Source organism: Homalodisca vitripennis, chromosome 1, assembly GCF_021130785.1.
Source record: "Homalodisca vitripennis isolate AUS2020 chromosome 1, UT_GWSS_2.1, whole genome shotgun sequence".
Taxonomy (NCBI): domain Eukaryota; kingdom Metazoa; phylum Arthropoda; class Insecta; order Hemiptera; family Cicadellidae; genus Homalodisca; species Homalodisca vitripennis.
Window position 1 is genome coordinate 12,687,138 of NC_060207.1, and position 24,028 is coordinate 12,711,165.

A 24,028-nucleotide genomic window follows, 5' to 3' on the forward strand; every position below is an offset into this window, starting at 1 on the left:
ACAGTTACATTCTTCCTTTTAATTCGGAGTACGACATTCAAATCTGATATAACCTTGACAATTGTGTATGGACCCTTTCCATGGTCCTAGACAACTTCTTCACTCTTTCCTTTTTTCACTTGGGGCACGTGAAGGTATACTCGTTGGCCCTCTTCAAATTTATTTAGCTTAGAATTCTTGTCGTATTGTCTCTTTTGCTGGGTTCTTGCATGGTCTTGGCATTGTTGAGACAAATTCCTTACGGCATTCAACTTCATCTTAAGATCTTCGACATAATCAGGGTATAACCATCATCTTCTTCTGTGATCAATAGATCATCTTCTAAGGGAGTCTTCATCTCTCTTCCAAAGACTAGCTCAAAAGGAGAAAATCCTGTTGAATCATGCACTTGAGAGTTATAAGCCATATTTACCATTGGTAGGAGCTCGTCCCAGTCTGTTTGATTTCGGTTGACATAATGACTTAGCATCTTGGGTATGGATCTATGAACTCTTTCTGTTCTACCATTGCTCATGGGATGATATGCGGTGGTTTGAAGTTTCTTTATTCTTAGTAGAGCACACATGCTTTTCATTATTTCGGATGTGAAATTTGAGCCTTGATCAGTAATTAATTCACAGGGTAACTCCCATCTTCGTAATGACTCTCTGCACAAGTGCTCGGGCTATTGTTTCTGCAGTTTGGTCTGGCAATGCAAATAAACTCTCGTACCTTGTAAAATGAATCTATAACTGTCAGTATGTATTTGTTTTTGGAGCTTGTTAGGGGTAATGGGCCAACAATGTCACACGAAATCCGGTATCCAAATTCTGTACTTTCTTGAATTTACCTAAAGGTGCTTTAGTTTTTCCGTAATCCATTCTTTTATTGCATGGATCACATGCTCTGATAAAGGAGACAACATCTAATTTCATTTTCGGCCAATAAAACTTTTCTTGGATTCTTAACATCGTCTTCTTGATACCTCACCTCCATGACCATGCTGTCGGGATATCATGGTGTAAACGAATAACCTTCTCTCTTAACCGTCTTGGAACGACTATCAGTTGTCTGTCCTGCCTCTTTATATAGATGACTCCTTGTGGACTTGTTTTGAACTGAGGGTATTTTTTTTCAATCTCTGGCACTCTTCATCCTTACATTGATTTTCTTTAATGCTGTCCACATCCAATATAGGTAGACTTTTCCACAGTATTCTTTGCACACAATTCTGCTCAGACAATCAGCGTTTTGATTTTTTATCCCTGGTTTATGGAATACCTTGTAGTCATATTCAGCCAATTTCAGTGCCCATCTAGTGAGTCTTACTCGAAGGATCTTTTAGCGACAGCAGCCATCTGATTGCGCTGTGATCAGTATACAAGGAGAATGATCGTCCGTACAGGTAGCATCGGAAATACTTTACTGCCCATACAACTGCTAAAAAGTTCTTTTTCTGTTACTGTATAATTCTGCTCAGCAGAGTTTAACTGTCTTGACGCATAGGCGATAGGGTGTTCTATTCCATTAATCACTTGTCCTAATACTGCGCCAAGTGCAACATTACTTGCATCAGTGCTTAAGACGAATTCCTTGGAGAAATTTGGATACACTAATAAAGGTTCAGTTACAAGGATGGTCTTCAATTTTTTCAAATGATGTTTCCGCTTCTTCGTTCCACTCAAACTTTTGGTCTTTTTTGGTTAATTTTGTCAGAGGTTTAGCGATGTCGGCAAATTTCGGTACATGCCTCCTATAGTAAACTACATAGTCCTATAAATCCACGAAGTTCCTTTTCATTCTTGGGTCTTGGAAAATTTTTTTGACAGCTTCAATCTTATTCTGACATGGTTTGATTCCATCTCTCGATACAACATGGCCTAGGAAGTTAAATTTCAGACTTTGCTATTTGGCATTTCTTCAACTGGATACTCAAATTTACCTCTTGAATATCTCTCTAGAACTTCACTAAGATCTTTAGCGTGCTGATCAATAACTCGAACTGAAGATTAGGATATCATCCATGTAGGGCAAGCATGCTTTTCCTTTCAGACCTGTGAGAGTAGTATCAACCAATCGTTGAAATACAGAAGGAGAATTGATCAATCCCATTGGCATGCGTGTATATTCATTAATGACCAATCAGGAGTACTGAAGGCCGTCTTCTCTTGACTTTCAGGGTGCATTTTTACCTGATAGAAACCTGAATTCAGATCCAGTGCCGAGAAGTACTGACTGCCTCCTAACATGTCTAAAGTTTCATGTATATCTGGAAGGGGGATATATTTCCGGAACTGTAATTTTTATTGAGTTCCCGATAGTCTACACATAGACGATAACTGATGGTACCATCAGAGCCTGCTTTCTTGGGGACAATGATTACCGGTGCTGACCATGGGGAAGTACTGGGTACAATTACACCTTTATCTAATTGTTCTTGTATCAAATTTTGTAGAGTACCTCTCTGTGATTGTGGCACTCTGTAAGGTTTCTTATTGATCGGAGGATGTTGGCTCGTGTTGATTTTGTGAGTAACTAAAGAAGTACACCCCAAATTCTCTATTCCTCCTAAGCTAAAATAGACGCTTGTAGCGTTGGAGAACATTTTTTAATTTATTTTGGTCTTCAGTTGGGAGGTGCTTTAATTTTTCTTCAAGTTTTCCATTGAATTCCTCTGTCCTATTTTGTGTTAGATTTACTCGTTTCCATGCTCCTTTATTTGCTTCACTGTGTGGCTCTTCTATTTTGCAAGAGCAGCGTATTCTTGTATATCACTAAAATTTTCAGATGTGATATTTATGATTTTGGTCCAACACATTCCTTTATTCACTTTTGAAAGGCTTCTAGCGACATTGATGCCATGAACTTTTACTAACGCTGGTTCTGTAATTACTGTTTTTCCTTCCATTTGTTCCATTTGATCCTTTTTGTTTTTGCTTAATTTTACTTGAATAAGCATTCTGAACGGGCAGGCACGTTGATGTTTGTGCGACTATACGCTAAAAATGTCAGGTATTTCTTCCTTCAGGATTTGTTTTGGTGGATTAAGGTTTGTTGAACTTGTTTCGTGGGAACATTGAAACAATGCCAATGCCACTTCTCCTGCTTCGAGTTACAGGGGATTCTCTTTCATGGAAACTGCATGCTATCTTGTTTCCAATACTCAGAGACTTATTCTCAAGGTCAATCACAGCCTTTTTTCGTTTCAAAACATCGTATCCTAGGATAGCAATATAATCTTCAGGGAGATCTGTTGCTACGAAGTCACATTTTAAAATCAAGTAACTCCAGTTGCAAGGTCTCTGTTACAGTGCCGTAAACGTTCATAACAGCACCAGTGATACCTCGTATTTGGGATTTCAGTTGGAGTTAGCTTGTTCTGAGTCATTGTCCTATCGATCAGTGATACTTGTGCTCCTGTATCGATTACAATGAGACCGTTTCACTCCTCCTATGCACCCTTGTACAATTAATTCACTCACATTTTCTTGTGTCAAAGTTTAAAGTGGCAACAGCTTTGAAATTCAACTTCGCCTGTCTGAGTCCCGTGTGGTTCAGATTTAATGATTTCTGAGGTTCCCAGCGGCGTGCCTGGGTCCCTCGTTGTGGTTTAAACGTGTTCGAAGCTGATCCACGTCCTCCATGCTGATACCCTCTGCTCCTGAAGGTTCCTCCTCTAGCTGCGCCTCTTCCTAATGCTGTATTTCTCATACCCCAACAATTGTTTGCTGTGTGTCCCAGGTTTTCGGCAATTTTCACAATAATAGGGTAGTTGTTTCACTTTTACTTCTACAATCCCTCTCTTTGTGACCTTTCTTCTTACATGTATAACATACAATATCTACTCGCCTGGATTGGCATTCTCTGGCTTTATGGCCTGGTTTCCCACAAGTGTAACACGTAGTATCGGTGATCGTTCCAAAAACTCGCCTTGTCTTCTCCTCAAATTCGGATGGTCTTTTCTCTAAGTTGTTTAGAGCTATCGCCGTGGTTACAGCTTCTCTGAATGTTTTAGGGAACTTGATCCTGGTCTGCCGTCCTATTTCACCATTTAATCCTCTTACAAAGGCATCCCATGGCTCTTCTATCGGCCTCTTCTCTCAGAATTTGGTTTGCTTCAGCGTTGTTTGTAACTCTTAGAGTTTTATCACTGACCCTTTTTACTCGGTCAGAGAACTGCTCAATAAGTTTTCTCCTCTGTTTTGTCGTATGCTAGCCAATTGCTCGAAGTAGTAATGATCTGGTAGGCTATCGCCGAATCTTTCCATAAAAGCAGCTTTTATTTCTTCTAAAGTTGTTGAGTTTTTTACATTTTTCGTCTGACTTTGCAAAACTGTAGAGCACTGCCTGTTAGTTTAAGTTTTTAAAACTTGAAGTTTTTGAGCTTCACTCCAATTGCTGAGCTCTCCAATTCCTTCGATGTTGTCAAAGAAGGGGGCGACTCTAGATCTGCTTTCTCTCCATCGTAATGGGCTATACTTGAGACCAAGCTCAAATGACGGCTTGCTGTCTGCAAGGGTCATGTCCATCGGGTACAGAGATGTTTCAGTTTTGTTCACCGCGGAGGTAGAAGCGTTGGCTAACGTTTTCATCTAGTGTTACTTGAAGCGACCCTCACTTTATTCGATATGGCATCAAAGGCGTCTTGGACCTCAACGGTCTTCCCTTCTAGGTGTACAGTGCCCATCGTTAATAATTTAAAAAAAAATTTGGTTTTCCTCTTTGGAATACAGTAGCTATACAATTCTCTAGGTTATCAGTGATATTCAATAGTTAAACTTAAACGCTCTAAAATGAAAATCCCTAAAAGACGTTGACAGCAACAATGTGAATAACTAGTTTCCCTATTTTTTCAGTAAAATAACTTTCCCCTTTTTTTTTTTCAATTTTCGATAATGGATCAATCAAAACAATAAAGTTTTTTTCGATTTCCAAATGATACCAATCACTAATCGGTAGTATTGAGTTATCAATGGATCAATAGTCTAACAATGCCTCGATATACAAGTATATCAAATACTGTAATGTGACTCAATACAGCTGCAATAATATTAAATAATCGTATTTGTTATATGATATACTATGTGCTATTACTTATATACTCTAATAGTTAATCACATTAACTGATATCACTTTGTTTTCAGTATAATTCGAAATTTACCCTTTTTATAAGTCAGCAACAAGTTAACTTCCAACAATTATTGCTATTATACTCTTTTACACTTATATTAAAATTTCTACGGGGTTTCTTTTTGTATACAGATATTAATGAATTATCAATCAAATTGAACAGTAAGCTAATATAGAATCATTGGCATATCCCTATTTCCAAGCAAATGATTTTAATCAACACGTTATTCTGCTTATATTTACGCTGAAAACATGATGGACTGAATGCCCTGGAGGTGACGACCTGACATGGAGGCTTTGGCAAAATAAAATACTAGGATGTTATCCTTTTAATTTCTCTTATTTAAATAATTCTGAATCTGTTTGTCAATAAAGAAGTTTAATGCTTAAAGCCTGGCCTCAATGCTGCATTCACCATTTATTTCCAAAGCATTTTGAACCATATTATTTAACCAACTATTTACTAATAATACGTAGTCTAATCTTAGGTTTCGCCAATGATTTAATTTAATTTAATTTAACAAAAGTTCCCACTGCTCACCAAATAGTGACAGGGCTGCCATCTCGAAGGCTGTGGATGATCGTGACTGCGTTGACGGAGATGACAACATCTGCGTAGACAGTGGTCGGCAGTTGGTAGTTCCGGTCCTGGATCACTGGATGTTCCGGTGACGTATGCCCTCCTTGTTCCTTTCTATGTTCTATGATGACGTATGATGATGGCGTCCAACTTCCGCTTCATAGTGTAATGGCGTTGCAACATGGTGTAATAAGCACACAGAAACTAATCACAAGTCCATCTTCGTTCATATAAGTTGAATTTACTCGAAATTTAGAAATATAACATTGCAATTAATTTGTAAAATGAATTTAGAATAGTAGTTATTTGGATAATGGAGTGTAAACTGAAATGTTCTAATAATTTTCTCAACCACGTGGTACACTTCTTTATTTTCTTTTAGAGTTCTTTTAAAGTTTTGAAATCATTTTGAAATAATTTGCTGGTTTAATTATCGCATCCCACCGCTGCCACCACTGTAAGCCCTCCGATATTAGCCAGAGAGGCTCATGGTTAATAAAAGGGATAGCGTTTTGCTGCCACCACCCTAGCTCGTAGGGAAAATTTAGAATAGTGGTTGAGAAGGGTCTTGAAATAATTACTCACGTTTCTCCTTTGTTTGAGTCCAATCTATATTCAAAATGCACTAAAACACTCGTAGGCGCACCCAAACTACTATATGTGTACCGGTGTGCTCGCATCTCACTCCACCAAAATAGACTTACTTCACACACTCTACATTGCCAATCCCTCCGCCTACCTCCGAGCCCTCAAACTCGACTGCCGACTCGTGCTGACGAGTGCTGACCCTTGCATTTTCCTCAGCACGGCCAGTCACCTCACATCACGCGGTTAAAGGGACTTGGGTTAGTCCAGTTAATTTACACACTGTGTAATTACTAAAATACCATCTAAAAATTACTATATTAAAATAGTAGTGTGCGTGCGCGCTACAATTGAGTGAGTGTATTATAGAATTTTAATATTTCCTCTTTATACTTTATATTTTATACTTTAGAATAATATTTAACTGTAACATTGTACTTTTATTAAGATTAGGGAAGAATGTATACAACTTATTCATATGTCTTGATATGAGATAATATAAATACATTTTTTTACCGTCTGTCTTTTATTTATAGCGTGATTAAAAGCATGGAAAATGTGACCAGAATTGAGCACAGAATCTCAGGTTAAGAGCCAGCTGTATCTGTGGCTATTTTGTGTTCAGCCCCGTATGAACAATGTTCAACTTCAAACACTTTGTCTCTTAATTTTTGTTGTCGAGTGTTATTTGTTGTCTCATTTTAAGATGCACTTAATACACATCCAAGTGTCTATAGATTATTTAATATTTTTATTCGTTACTCAGAATAAAGTCTCATTCCTGTTTGTATTTTACAGTAGAGTCTCACTTATCCGACCTTTCAGTTATCCAATCTTCCGGGGCAATATGTCATGTAACATGATTTTATGCAGTATGTCGTGTAAGGCATCCCCTTTCTTTTACTCGACTGTACACATTATATTCACGCACCAGGCGACAGGTTGGTAACCTCACTCTCTTTGTTTTGGTGCGCTGCAATCCTCAATAGCTCTTTCGCTGAGAGGTCGTTTTGTCCATCGTTTCCTTGTTTCGGATCTGCCATTTTGATAAACTGTTAGTTGTGTTTTGATTTTGTCGTGTCTAAAAGTTGTGGCAATGGCTTCCAAATGTAAAAAGGTTGTTGTGTCAATGGAAGGAAAACTGAAAGCCTTGAAGAGATTTGACAATGGTGAAACTTATTAAAAGTGGTGCAAGATTAAAACGTGGGAAAAACAACAGTAGGAGATTGGAAGAAGATCGCAATGGCATTGAAAAATGATGTTCTCAGCGAGTGACAACAGCAACTGCTTTGGAAAATCGGAAGACTATGAAAAAATATGTGTACAGAAAAGTAAATGAAGCTTTGTACCTGTGGTTTACTCAACTTAGAGATAAAGGTGTACCGATATCAGAACCAATCTTACAACAAAAAGCCTTAAAGTTTTAAAATAAACTTAACGAAGATGAACCTGATTTCACAGCTAAAATTTTTAAAGAATGGTTTTTTTTAAGAATTTGTCCCACAAACTGAACAGTTTTTGAAATCCAAAAATTTGCGAAGGAAACCAATATTGCTGATTGACAATGCTACATGCCATCCTGATGAGGACGAACTTAAAGATATGGAAATAAAGGCCATGTTATTGCCTCCAAATTTCACTTCCTTATGTCAGCCTATGGATCAGGCAACCTTAGAGGCAACGAAGAGGAATTATCGAAGAAACCTGCTTTCTTCTTTAATTGATGTTATAGACCAGGGAGAAGACATGGTGAACAAATTGTGTCATCTTAATTTGAAAGCTGTAGTTTACTATGTGGCTCAATCATGGGTTTTTTTTTAATCTTGGAAAGTTTTGCTCCAAGAAAATGAAGATTCTCCATGTGGTGAATATGTACAGAAGGAGACAGAACCGGACAACACTAGCCTACTTCCATTGTTACAACAAGTGCCCGGTTATGCAAACGCAACAGAAGAGGACGTGAATGAGTGGATTACCCAAAACAAACATTATGAAGTGACAGATGAAGAAATAGTGAAGATGGCAAACAGAAAAGGAGAAGAAGAGGATAGAGTGTTAAAGGAAAGTGCACAGAAAGGTTCACACAGCGAAGCACACAAAGCTTTAGAAATGGTGTTAAAGTATGCAGAGCAGCTGGAGGAAACATTGTCTACCGAAGTTTTATTTCTGAGGAGACTGAGATTTGGCGGCCAGAAAACGACAAACAGCAGGAAAACAAAAGACAATCACAAACTTTTTTACTCAAGCTCAAGTTTAGTTTCATACTTCACTGCACTGTATGTGAATATGTACCTACTGTAAAACGTGTTATATTACTTTGCCCTAAGTGCATTTTAATGTGCAAATAAAAAGCCTCCATACACAATTCGACCAATCTGCGGATACGTCTATCGAGGCGTGTGATTCTGGGTCTGTAGTGGCATACAATCCCCAACCTGTCCGCGGTCAGTTCAAACCCTGTCTTTGACCATAGCACTTTTTATCAGTATCGTTGTATTGTGTACTGTATAAGCTCTCTCCTCATCCTGTTTAATAAGATCCTCTAACAGCCCAGTGGCCTATATGGAAGGGTAGAATAAGGCTAAAAAGAGGATCGGCTTTTGCTTTTTAAAAATAAAAAATACAAATCAATTCTACTATCAAAAATAAAGGGCATAAATGTTTTTGGAGTTTGTTGCAACATTAGTCTTAGAGGATAAAACTCAAGGCTGCTTCACTAAAGCTGCCTTCTAAACGTTCAGCTCATATTTGAAAGTGCAATCATTTCACTGTTGTATTATGCAGTAACAAAACTGTTGCCAGAGATGTCATTTTAAATTTTATTAATAAATGCAAATTTAATAAACTTAAAGAGATTTAATTATAAAATCAATATGGTATTTTAATTCACAAGGTTTGTTTAGAAATGTGTATCATCCACATATTCATCTTCATCTTCATTCAGACTGCCTCCATTATTTTGTATTGTTGTTTTGATCCAAGAGTTGAACTGATAAACATCAGTATAAAGCGCTGGATATAATTTTGGGTTGGTGCAATTTTGAGAACCCTGGTATATACCCAATACTTGTTTGTTTTTGTTCAGAGGAGCTCCAAAGTCAAACTGAAACAAACGGAAAACTAAATAACCTCACACTCTTACCAACAGTTCAATACCCAGAGGATCTATAGGATTTGGATTGTAACACATAATGTGGGAAGCTACATATCTTACGTACATGCAAGAGAAGGGGTACAGTTTGTGTAATTCAATCAATCAATCGATTTTTATTGCAGAGACATGATTTACATGTATAGCATAAGACAAAAATTATAGTTCAGAACTAAAATTTTGTACATTCTTACCACATCAGGATCACACTTAAACATACAATTCAACATTCGTACATCCTTCATCCATTTGCCAATTTTACATCTACAGCGCCGAAGTCAATCTCCTGATTGTATGATTTCCTAGTCAAATGTCCAAAATACGATAACATTATATAATGTTTGTGAAAATCGTTTCAAACGAGTTTTTAGCACATTGGGTGTTGTGGCTTTCTTTATCCCATTGGGCAGCTTGTTGATGAAGTGAACACCTGACAGTGAGGGCAAATGTTCATACACCAAGTTCTGTATTTACCAGATTGGTAGTTTCCTTTGCCTCTGGTTTCAAATGAATAATAATGTCTTGGCCAGTTGTCATGGCACATTTAGACATACAGAACAGAGTTGTTTCGAAAATGTAGAGAATTAATAGAGTCAACAGCTGCAATTTTTTATGGTTTCTCTACAAGACTCTGAAATTCAAATGAGTGATTATTCAAATTGCTTGCTTCTGCAATTTGAACACTCTCGTCGACTGGTTGTATGCACAGGTACCCCACAATACCACTCCGTAGATAAGATGGGGGTAAATTAAGCCATAGTGCGCCGTCATCAGAACCTTAATCGGGCAATTCTTGGCTAAAGACCTCAAAACATAAATACCTGAGGATAATTAATTAGGCGCAAACATGGTCAGTTTGGTAATTTGAGATACCTTCAACTGAAAGTCAATTTCATAATATATGCCTGCAGACAATTTTTGAATATATGCTTGAAATTATGAGTTTTCAGACTACAGAGTGGCTTAAAGTTGTTATAAATCTATTAAGAGCTGGCTGTAATGGCGACCATCATGGTTATAGCACCTTAAAAACAATGTTAAACCTCATGCACTTTTACGACCTTGGTCTTAGGTTTAGAATTATGGGAGGTGACTCATTTTAAAGACATAATTAATACATATCCAAACAGTTTTTTAAAATATTTTTATTGGTTATTCAGAAAAACATCTGAAACTTCTTGTAGTACATCATTAAATATTCCAAAAGTGCACGAAAAACAGATTCGTTTCAATTTTATCTGATAAAGACATCTCCCATATTACTACGATTAAAACTAAGGAAGTAAAAGTTCATTAAGCTTTACATTGTTCTTATGAGGAAACTTTTTACACACATAGCACATGCAGTAATAGCGACAGTCAACCACAACTGAAAGTTAATTGAAAATACCTTTTACTTTCTAAATTGTTAGCCAAATATAGGGACTATATTAGCAGATGTATTAGTCTGGTGTACCAAAGCAAAGTGGTGGCTCTGTGACAGGACCGAACTGACAAACCTATTCAGCACCCAGCAGGTAAATAAATAATTTTTAAACATAACACTTATTACTAAGCATGACTCTTCGACTTCATGCAAAATTTATTTATTGATTCTATATTAAGTTGCTATTAGTATCTTCTTACTTTTTGGTTAACAAACTAAAAGAACTTGCATTTAGTTTGTTCAACAATCAAAACATTTTGGAGAACATAGTGTCACTCCTCTGCAAACTTTATGATTATTCTACATTACATGACTAGACCCTTAGATTATCTGTATTTACATATGTGGAATTATATAACTACGGACTTACCACACAAGGCCCACCATTGGCATTGAAGGCACAGAAACTTGTGCTGCTTACATTACTTCAGCAGGGATGCTACAGGTCAGGGAAATCAGGGAAGTCAGGGAAAAGTCAGGGGAAAAAAACAGGACTGGAAATCAGGGAATCCGGTCTCAAGTTAGGGAAAAGTCAGGGAATTTCGACGTTGGTCAGGGAAAAATATAAAATCCCTTTACACAAATAAACTCTGTAATTTCTATGTGCTACTAATTACTTATGGTGCAGTGTTCTAAAGTATTTTACTTCTGTGTTGTAAAAGATCATTTAAGTCAATCTTTTTGTACGTATTAAACTGTGTTCACTTTATTTTTTGCTTTTTTATATTTGCCACCCTGTTAGCCTCAACACAGCTTTTTTCCACCCATTAATTACCAAAAACCCTGGGGATTGCGTCGAAAAAAGTCAGGGAAAAATGAAAAATTTGGTCTGGAAATCAGGGACAAGTCAGGGAATTTCATTATTGGACTCCTGTAGCAACCCTGTTCAGACTGTCTGGTCTGCTGTCTGTGACTATCTGTATTCACACAGGTGGGACTATATAACTATGAACTTACCACACAAGGCCCACCGTTGGCATTGAAGGCACAGAAACTTGTGCTGCTCATGTTATAAACTGTGTTGCAGCTTACATTGCTCCAGATTGTTTGGTCCGCTGTCTGAAGTTGGGTCTCCATTTGGTAAGACTGGAATAAAAACATTGTAACTATGCACAAATTAACCTCACAGTTCTAAATATGAATGAATACATTTTCTTTTACTTTGTTAGTTTTTGTGATGTGCAATCTTTATCGGGTTTTTGCATATTGGATGTTCTAATTTATTCCACAATTATTGAGTTTTGTTGTGTTGTTGAGTAACAAGCCGTATGTTATGTTTGGCAATAAATATGTACTTATAAAGCAAAATTTTCATCTTAAAGTAAAAGGAATAATAAATACTTTTAACCTGTTGAGGAGTAGCTGAAAGTTGTTCCAAAAGAGTACAGACGGTTATAGCCTTTTGATCCCAAAAGAGTATTGACGGTTACGACCGTCCATGACGGGGTTGCTAAAAGAATCAATATTGCAACTGTTTATGCACTCTAGTGGCGTTCTTACATACTATTTCGACTGTGAAATGTTTAAAGTAATTATTGCTGTACGGTGCTGGCTCCTAGTGACGGAATACATAATCACAGATTTGCCGCCAAATGTTCTGTCATTTTCTCGTGCCACGTCCATTTATAGGCTATACATGGAATCAAAAAACCCAAATGCTAAGGTTCACATCATGGACTTCCGAATTATCGTTATCAGACAGATACTGGAAGCACATGTTGCACCAAGAGAAGAGGTCGCAGCTGTGACGCGTCCGTTGGGCGGAGCCCAGCAGCTGCTACGCTTGTCAGGTCACCATTTCCCCCGCCCACTGCCAGTAAGGGAAAATGGCCGAAGGAAGCTAAAACGCTGCTTTGTGTGTTCAAATACAACACGGGGTGAGCGTAAAAGGAAAGAAAGAAACTGTTTATGAGTGCACAAAATGTGAAGTAACACTTTGTGTGTACCCGTGTTTTGAACATTATCATACGTTTGTAAAATTCTAAAAAAAACAAAATGTATGAATTTATCAAGTTGTAGATCCAAAAAATGCATTATTATGATATTTTGTAAGGTTTCAATACATTTTTAATGAAAACAACAAACATTTTTTCTTTACTCCCTGGAGTTCATTAAGGATAATTTTGCTTACTCTAGTATACACTAGGTAGGATGACGGTTATAGCCGTCAGTACTCCCCAACAGGTTAAAGGAAATTTCAGATATATAAAAACAATATAATAAGTGACTTTTCTTAAGTAAAGGTCCTCTTTATAAATTAGCTTAATAGTATCATATAAACAACTTCTTTTACATGAAAGGGCATATAACAGAAAATCCAAAACATTTTTCTTAAATACTAAACTTATATCCACATAAAATGGCAAATTCACAAAAATAGTTACAACTCGAAATGGACCCTTAAAAAGATATATTGGTGGTGACAATGTGCTTCTGGAATGCTAGATTGAGTTGATTTTTAAAGTTCTCCATGCCTTTGGATGGTTTGAAAGTTAAACTCATCAATGAATAGACATCTATATTTCCAAGCATCGCTTATACACCTTACTAGTGTCCTTTAATCTCTGCCATGTAGTTAATCTACTCATTTCTTCCTAATGTTTGTTTTTTCTAGGAAAATGTCCAAAAAATTTTGTTTCAGCAAATAGAAACATAGTAAAAATGTATTAATTTAAGTTGTACATAAAAAAAAAACAATTAAAATTATTACTACTGAGGGGATAGAAGTAAGGCCCTAAAAATAAATAAAATATTCATATAATATCAATCCAACTTGCCTGAAATACAGCAATTAAATGTTTTACTTTGAATTAGGTCTATCTAATTAATACAAATTTATATGTACTCAGATTCATTATGGTCCTCCCTGTATGATGTGCTCTTCAGTCATATTCATCCCCCTAGTCAAGTCCTAGTTACACCACCGGCTGAGTCATTGAATAACTCATAACTACATTTAATAAAATAATTTTCAACTATTATGTTAACTCCAAAGTAACCCATATCAACAGAGGCTGATGTAATATTTATAATGTTTTCACGATTATAGTCATCATTCAAAGTTTCCTTGGTGAGTATCTGGATCTAACATCAATTCTACATTGTAACGTTCTATAGTTATTATTGCTATATAACTATCTTTTTAACGCAATCAAATTTGCCATGAACATTTGACTTTAAGTCTGCAACAGCATCAGATTTTAGATGCTGCACGTAAGAGGAAGGTAAACTGGAGCTAAACTCAACATTCGTACTTTTAATTATTCTAGAACTTCAGGGAAATTATTATTGTACATCTTAAAGCAGAAAATAATATAATTTCTGATCTTTTTATTTATTCTGATTCCGGTATCAGCTGAGATAATAACGTGAGAGTATCACACTTTGAGTAAGTACTGCGTCCATATGGCTACATTATATTAGGTTGATAAGGATAATGCGTGTTGAAATGTTTATATTTTTTACCAACTACTAAGTGACACAAGTTGACACTAAAGTGGTCAATTAGCTGGCTTCAGTAATTTTGAGATGCAGAAATTTGGTGGTAGTAACCTTTTTGGCCGGGTTAATTAAAAAAATGTTTGAGTCGCACAGTTCTATAAGATAACTTTCCTGGTGGCATGAGAACTACACAAAACTGTTCTCGTTATAGGCATTTAAATTAGGAATTTTGGATAGTTTTAAAACCTCTCTAAACAAAAATGGTTAAAGATGAAAATGTGAGAACAGTAATTATCAAAGCTTAAACAAAAACTTACGGATGAACCAACACCCCATCCTGAAACTTGGAACGTTTCATTGTTGTATGAGTCAATAGAACTTTTTGGCAGCTTTGCAGCTTTTGCAACTTTGTTCTTTTTACTTAAAGGAATAGAACCACTGATCTTGAGCAAGGCAATGTTGTAGTCCCATGCGCCTTTGTATTGTGGGTGCAGGATGCACTTTTCTGCTTGGAACACTGTTCCACCCTGAGTCCAGTTGGTGCTCCCTACCCTGATTGAGATGAAAGTAGTGTCCACCCTAGAGCAATAAACTCTGTGTTATTATTATTCAACATTTTATATAGAGTGAGTTTTATTTTATGGTCTCTCCCGCTTTAATTGTTTTACATTTCTTCACATATCAACCTCAGACTACTGTTGATCATTGTTGAGTGGTAGGTACTTTATTTTGATTAAGTTCATATTTTAGGCCACCATCTTAGATCTGTTATATTGAAATTAGATAACATTCTTAAATTGTAAAGGTATTATTGTAATTGATAATGATTTCAATGTATTGTTTTGCACTGAAAACCGTCATGCAATCTGTGTTTTTAATATATTTATTAATGCTTGAGATATCGGTACCGATTATTGGCCAGCACATTTATGCTAAGTGATAACATGAATAAAATAATTATAAATTATGAACAGCTACTTAGTTTTTTACGGCTTCTGTTCTTTGATCTCTTTTGGGCTCAGAATATAAGCTTTAAGGGGTTTTTCTGGTTTTGTAAATGACATAGAAGTTTAGACGTATGTGTTCAATTGATTGTTCTGCCTCTCCGCAGAATCTGCATTCATCAGTCTAGCTTAGACCCACCTTCATCAGATGTTTGCCAAGAGGGCTATGTCCTGTCAGCATCCCTAATACTAGTTGTATATCCTCCTTGCTTATATTTAGGAGTATTAATCATCCTTTTGTATGGATAGATAAAGATTTTTTATTGTACCTTTAGTTAAGTAAGTAATTTGAACACCCACTATCCAATATGCAGGATTCAATATGTTAGCTGAAAATGTGAACCTATTCAAAACTAAGTAGCACCTTTCTCCTTAGCAGTGGTACAGAGATGATATCTGAAGAAATGTGGAAGAGTAGATGAGGACATTTAAAACTCACTCTATATGTCGGTTTTAACTACGGTAATTAATTGTGGCAAGAACATGTAGTCATAATATATACAGAACCTGAACTTATTCGTCTATCTATAAACTTGTATTAGTAATTATTTCTTAACATAAATCTTTTATACAGGGTGGTTGGTCATCAGTGTTACAAAAATTATGTAATGATTTATGTAAGAGGTTCCAAGTCAAAAAACTGGCTTCAAAAAGCCAAAAATAAAAATAAAATAACATTGGTCTATTGTATTTTTCTACACCCTGTATACAAGAAGGTAGCTACATATTTTAAAAACTGCGCCATTTTATAAGCTTGTTTATTTTTAACAGATACTTAAATTTTAAACTTTGGAACTATTAACAATGGAGTTTTTATTATTGATCCTCTAAAATTTTCACTTTTTCCTATTCAAAATTTAATGTAGAATACGAAAATTACGTCATTTACTCAAATCTGTTTACAGGTAGTTGAGAAATTGCTGTAATGTGTTTAAAAACATGGTTATTTTAGAAAAATTTAAATAATTCTTTTTGAAACCAATTTTTTTGACTTGGAACCTCTTATATGCATCATTACACTTCATTTACTTTGTAATTTCACCCAAAAATTTTTGTAACACTGATGACCAGCCACCCTGTACTAATAAATGAGTTAGTGACTAAATTATCAATAAATGTTCATTAAATATCGACTTTAAAACACAATCTATAAAAATACTCATTTTTGACTGATTTTGACAAGAATTAACATTTATTTGCAGGCTATATACTTTATTTAAAAAAATTATATAATATTGAAAAACTTAAAATTTGCAATAACACTTTCTGTTTGTATTGTTAACATCGGTATATCTAATACTATTATAAACTTCATATGGATGTATTTTCTACTTCGACATAGTCCACATAATGACTTCTGCAAACAAAAAGGCATAAGAAATCTGATTCACAAAACGTATATAAAATATAATTATTTATTTGTGCATTTGTAAATTACCGTACCAGTAGCAGTTGAAAGCAGTAGTAAGAATCCAATTTTTGTTGAGTATAACACCTGCGCCCCAGAGATTATTCTCAATCAGGAATGCCACCTAAAATCAATTCATTGCAAGATTTGTGTGCTATAGAAATATGCAGTGATGTATGTGCAATACAGTGAACTACTTGGATATACCTATCTAGTAAATTCATTCATAATCTTAGCATAGAATGTTTATAGTAATTTATAAGTCTATTCTTAACATTTAAAATCTCCTAATTGAATTTTATTCAGAGTTTATGTCTATACTTTATCCAATTTGCCTTGTTACCTATGCCACTGGAGATGATGTTGTTAATCTAATCTGGTGGATTCAATTGAATATCAGGAACCTGATGGATGTGGTTTGATTCTTAAGTGACTGATAAGAAGCAAGTGGTTTTCTTGTTAAAGTCAATACTGAATTATTCTTCCTAATTTACACCTCGCTTAAATGAATTCTACAGTACATATATCAGCTAAGAACCTTTATAGTTGTTCTGGTATTACTAAAATTATGGCACAAATTTTTCCTCAATCTACACCTAGGTGTGCTGTTTTATATATATATATATATATATATATATATATATATATATATATATATATAATATTTATGTTATATTTTTGTAATACATTTAATGTTAGTCTGAGTGTTTGGTGAGTTTTTATAATCGTTCGAGAGCAGGCCAATGAGGGCGTGTGCATGTATATGTGTGCATGAGTGGTGCGTGTGCATGAGTGGTGCGTGTGCATGAGTGGTGCGTGTGCATGAGTGGTGTGTGTAGTGTGTGTGCGTGGGTGTGCAAGATGTTCAAGTGTGATCCAAGTCTCTCTCTACTTATATTGGTTAATTTTTAATTAAAGTCTTTTTGATTGCTCTTTTTTATGTAAGTTTTTTTTACATTACCTTTTTAAGTCTTCAAATTTTGTTTTCTACATAAGTTATATTCCTTTCAAATTTTAGATTTTTTATTACCCGGTAACTAAATTTACTCAGGTGTTCCATGCTCTGGCCTTGTATGGTTTATTTTAGAGGTTAAATCTTCTTTTTTTTTCATTTGTTAATGAAAATGTTTTTATTAATGTCAATTCATTTATAATTTCCCTTATATTGATTTAAGATTTTTTAGTTCCCTTATATTGATTTAAGATTTTTGAGTGTTATTGGTAGTGCAGACTGATGAACTCGTTTCCCCACACACAGGCTGATGCCCCTGTGGGGATAATTTCCTATAAAGATATTTTTTATGTATTTTATTTACTCTGTATATAAATTTTGGAAATAAATAAATCAATCAATTAAATTATTGTAGCTTTTATCAGGTTTGCTGTGGCATGATTCACTAAAAGTAAAGCTGAGTGTATTGATAGTAAACTTGAATAAGAAGACAAACTTGAATAAGAATACTTCACATTGAAAACTTGATTAAGAAGACTACTTATAGGATTTCACATAACTCTATTTTTCTGGACATATATTTTTAACAATTATTATTTCATTTTGTCATAGACAAATAAACTTGGTATTAGAATGAATAATAGTAGAAACTTGGTAGAATCTTGAAATAATCTTTATTTCAGTGTTCTTGTAAATTTGTCATAAAATTGAACATTTTTATGGCCACCATTTTGAAACCTGATACATTTTTCTGAAGGCCTTAATTAGACTAAGTTTGGACCCTATACTTTTATTCAATATATATATAATTTTTTTCATAAAAACACAGACAGAGGGTAAACTTAACAAGATAGGACTATACTTTATATAACATTTCTTACTTATTTTAATATGACACATCAAGTGGTGAAAGTTTGATAGCCTAATTTATGGACACCCTGTATATGACAATAATAATTTATAAGATAAACTATTTGAGCAGTTTCAAAAAGGGTCCTGTAACTAAAAAGCACAAATAATTCTGAATATTGTACTTTTAAATGAAATAACGATTCTAACTAAGAAAATTTCTGGTTATATACAAATAACTTAGTGTTTTATAAAATAATATTAGACATACCAAAATATAAAATGTTCTTAGTATCTTGGTTATAATAAGAGTACTGTCTAAATTTCGAACATAAGTTAATCATAAAATATGCTCATCATGAGATAAATTAATTATAATCATACTCAATTAATCCACTCTTAAATTGAAATAGACTCATTCTTAAAAAAATTATAATTATTTTGAAATATCTCAGATTATACTTAATTTATAAATAAACACTCCAATAATTTTTACATTTTCATTTTTGTGTTTATTTAAATAATTATTATAGTGTTTGTTTGTAAATTAAGTATTATATTCAAATAAGAAGAAGCTAATAGAATGTACCTAAGATTTTGTTCTTTCTTTAAGACCATACATACAATCATACTTACATTAATAGGGTGCTTTTTAATGGTTGTGAAATTTCCATTGATGATATCAAGGTTGTCCTTGTGTGAATCTAATGGTTTTCCGAGAACTGCCCCTGTAATAGTGACTTTCAATTAAATCATGTCCCATGAGTGAGAAGGCGGTGGGTGACCTGGATTACTGCCACAGGTGCCAACGTCTCATGCTATTCTCAGCCTGGTTCCTCCTCCGCACATGACTCAACTCTTCCATAAAACCGAAACTTCTTATGTGGCGTTAAAGGAGTGTTTGCGTTTTTTCCTACTCTACAGACTCATATTTCAAGTAACTAAGTGATCATATAAAATTTATAACTGCACTCACATTCTATTTTCTCTCTTCAGTACTAACTAGTAAAGCAATAACTGAAACATTTTTTCTACCATATTCTCTATTTTCCATCATTTTATAAAAGAAAAGTCACAATTATACAATAATTGTATTTGTTCACACGAGGCCTTTCGACATCAAAGATGCCATCGTTAGGTGTGAATCAACAATTTGAAATACAGTAGTATAAATATTTTACAATTTAAAACCATCATTAGCTGAATAAAGCTTAATAAAAAATTTATTTAATTAAAAGTAAAATAAAATAAATATAAATATATGTATCAAAGTTTGGGTCAAAAAGAATTTAGTTATATTTTAAAGGAAGGGTGAATTTGAATCAGTCCAAAATCATTGTTTAATATTTTATCTTTATGTTTTTTTTATGTATAATGTTTCATAAAGGTCTATTCACACACATCAGTTCCGGCGCGTCACAGGTCAGTCACATCAGTCACGTCACAGTCAAAAAATGTATTCTATAATGGATTTCCTGTTGCGCTATCTACACTCATCCGGCTCAGTTCCGGCGCAGGTCTGTCAGTCGCTCTGCCGGCGTCCGTCAGTCATTTTCAGATTTCTTCCCACCGATATTTTTTGATTGTTCGGACACCTGACGGTCGCATGACGGATGTGTTTGCTATTAGGATTGCGTTTTTATATAAAAGTTGTATTTCTGTGTTGAGTTTATATTTTAAAAACTGTTTGTTACGATCATAACGATCATCAAATGGTCATCCTAAAATATTTAAAGAACTTAGTTTCATCGTCCATTAGTCCCTTAAATAACGTGATGAACTCTCCCTGACTTTCCCTCTTCTTCCATAAATCATGAACCCATATCCTTCGCTTTTTCTCTTATTTTCATTCTCTTCGTCATCTAAGGCTATCGCTATTGCAGCTAACTCTACTATAGTAAAATCAGCCATTGAGGTAATTATATATTATCCAATTTAATTCACTCATGATAAAATAAGCTTGACTGTAAGATCACTGTATAAAGTGACTGACGACTGACTGAAGCCAACTGACGGACAGTTTGACTGACGAATTTCGGACGGAACTGTGACTGAACTGAGACTGAACTGTGACTCAACTGATGTGTGTGAATAGACCTTAAGCGTTGAGTTCTTTTTGTTTGTGGACTTGTTTTAATAATGTACATAAATAGGAATATCAATGTGTCCAAATCCCGTGGAAAACGTATAGAAAACTTGTTGTTTATCAATGTTTTCAAACCATTTACTCTCTGGAGTTGGAGCCCTCCAAAGTTGGGAAAACTTATTTTATTTTAAGTAACTTAGCTATTTTTTCGAATGTTACCTTAAGAAATCCCCTTCTAGTTGGAGCTCAACACTGTGGAAGTGTAAAAACTTGTAAAACTAACCTTTCTTATTCTTATCTGACAAGTTATGCAGACAGTTTTTAAACAGGGAAGTTCCGCATGGAGACACACACCTTCAAACGTGACTTTGTTGAGAGTGTATGTGAAAAAAATGCATGTAACAAATTGAATCTTAAATGCACAATCACAATCTGATGGTATAGGAATAAATGTTAAAAATCAAAAAATATACTGTCACCACAAAATAATGTCAGTGTTAAGATAATATTCTTTTAAAAAGATCGTTTAACATGTTAAACAATTTTTTACAATAAAAATGAATTTGCACTTCTAAAACAGCTTTCTTTCAATAGCACAGCTTTTATTAAAATAACTGTGTTCTAAGGAATTTGGTCTTGAAAAAGCTTTATGAAAAAAGTCTCATTTTGTTCATTAGTATATGCTCTGAAGGTTTCATATATGGGTTCAGGCACACCGATATTTAGTTAGAGAAGTTAAGTTAAAATAAAATTTAACAAAAAGTTTTATTTTAAGATTAGGTTGCAAATCTTTACCCTCTACCACTCAACAAGTTCACTGCCTATTATCAGATTGGTGCTATGTGTATAGTTCGTCCTATTTGCAAATTTATATCCATACCATTTTTTTATATTTAAATGTGTACCGTGTGTTTGGTTATATATTGTCTTACTGAGGATTTTCTAAGATATTTGGATTAAACAGACTAGAGATAGGTACTAAAAACATTTTTTTCCAGTACCGTTACCAAAATTGTGATCTTGATTCTGAATTTTATATCGATTCTGTGCTATTTTTAACTAAGAATATAGTAAGGTAAACGGTTTTTGTTTTGTTACTATTGAAACAAATCTGGCCAGTACGAGCAGCCAGCTAACAAATTTCAAACCACCTCTAAGATATATAAACATACAATTATTCTTGAAGATATATGTATTCAACTACACAAATTATGCGATAAACAAAAATTAGTGAACATCTGTATGTCTTTACATTAACTTGTTTACCACTGTATTTTACATGTATACTAATGTATTAATGTATACTACATTTTACTTTAAACATATTTGTATCGAAAAAAAGTGAACAGAGGCATGGCCTTGACGTATCAAATATAGGAATCGATCCATCTCTAAAACTCCAAAAGTATCAACAAACAAATAAATATTATTTATTCCTTTTAATATGTTAGCACACACGTGTAGATCAGCATGTATGTGCTATATTTCATGTCTTGACCTACTTAAGTGGTGAGAAGAGGTAACAGTTTGACATATTCCATATTTGAAAAATATCATTCAGACTGACATATCTCAAAGATATATGTTATCTGAGCTCTTTAATCTATTGAGTTACTTAGATATGTCTTATCTACTCAGGTTTAAAGTACTCCCTTTTAACTTAATACACATTTTTTGTTTATTTGTCTTGTAAAAAATTGATAGCAAAAATCCCAAATGGTAAGAATAAACCTGTCCTGTACATGATATTAATTATTATAGTAATGGCTTCATTATTGATTTTAAAATTACTTGAACTCTATAATTTCTGTTTCTTCTGCACAATAAGGAACATCTTGAACAAGGAAAAGTAATTGTTAATAAGAGGAAAACATAAACTTCAAATATAATCTACATACTTTTACAACTTTATAGCTTTCAAATTTTAGAAATGAATATTTTATTCTGAGCCTAGTAAGTGTGGGTAAGCATTATGTAAACCAAAAATCTTTGAGACCACATCTAACATTATTTAAAGTGTTATTATTCATTCCATTTCAGTTGTAATAAGCCTTCTCTAACACCAGTAGAAAGATTCCATCGTATATTGAATAAGAAAGTAGCCTGTGTCACACCACTTGTCACATAACAGGCTTCGCTGAGATTCCATGCAAAAGTCATTTCGTTCCTGAGGTGTTGCGGACAGATAGACTATCATACAGAAAATATATCTTTACACTACCCCCCCCCATCCACAGACAAAAGAGAAATTGAGTCAGCCTACTGAATGGTAGGCTTCAATGACATTCAACCATATCATGGTTTAATCACTGATTTTATCTCATAATTGTTAATTAGTGTAATTGATAATATTATAAGATAACTAAAACTACTTATTTGCTTATGCTACTACTTAGATGCTCACTTAATTATTCATAAAGTGGCAGGAAGGTTTTCAAGTGATTTATAATATTGATTCTACAAAGTTTTAGGCTTTAGATTGCCATTATCTAAATTACAAAAGCAATTTTGCTACAAATTATTTTTAATTAACCAATTATATTTAGTTCAAAGTAATAGTGAATATTGCGGATAATTTTTAATTTCTTTAATTTAATGTTTAATCTGCAATATTAGAATGAATAAAACAATAGAATAAACAGTGGCGTATGCAGGTGAATAAAAAAATCCATTTTAAAGAATATTGTGATAATACAGTGTTAAACTTACCCAATGATAAAATAAAAGTCGTAGTTAGAATAACTAACATTCTGTATGATATAAAACACAACTGGAGCTTTAGAGGGATAGCAGTCAATCTGAGTCAAGTTTCTGCTCTGATTAGAAGATAAGTGGTGGTTCCAATTTTAGATAACATAAGTACAGACAATATATTGAACTCCATTCCATTAGTCATCTTCAGTTCATGGTAACTAACAAAATAATTTCAAACCTTATGTATTTTAATACAACTGATATTTTATTGAATCAGTGATGTACAGAAGACTTTGATAATGGTGGGAAGTTTTAATAAGGGAAGTGTGGAGTTAGAGTGGTGGGTTACAGAATTTCTAAGTGTAACAGTGTGAATGTCTATCACCATAAGAATTTTTAAAATTACAAGCTTAGAGTGAATTCTAAGGCTAAATTGAGTTTTTTAATTTTTTTTATCTGTGTACCTGACATGTTCACCATATTGTTCTGGTGTCTCAAACACGTATTTATGTTAAATTCATGCAGAAGTATTCAGAAATGCTGCCACAGATTAGTTTGTCTTTAAAATAATAATTTTGAATAGAAATTAACACTACTTTTTCACTTAATACATTGTTATCATTGATGCAGGTGTCACTTTAAATATTGATTAATTTTGTAAAAATGAAAGTTAGAATGATTTCTGAGGTAGGGATGGTGGATACGATTAAAATAACCTCTGGAATCCATCTGATGCATACTTT

General features: G+C 34.1%; 1 protein-coding gene across 1 annotated transcript; it reads right to left on the minus strand.

Annotated features, from left to right (window-relative positions):
- Positions 1 to 9,115: 9,115 nt before the first annotated feature.
- LOC124357310 (trypsin-like) lies at positions 9,116 to 23,445 on the minus strand. Its single transcript, XM_046808983.1, has 6 exons — positions 23,301 to 23,445; positions 19,142 to 19,233; positions 16,740 to 16,828; positions 14,610 to 14,871; positions 11,809 to 11,937; positions 9,116 to 9,377 (listed from the first exon to the last, which is right to left on the minus strand). Exons 1-6 carry the CDS (start codon positions 23,338 to 23,340, stop codon positions 9,174 to 9,176), a joined length of 816 nt encoding a protein of 271 aa, XP_046664939.1. The 5' UTR covers positions 23,341 to 23,445; the 3' UTR covers positions 9,116 to 9,173.
- Positions 23,446 to 24,028: the final 583 nt, after the last annotated feature.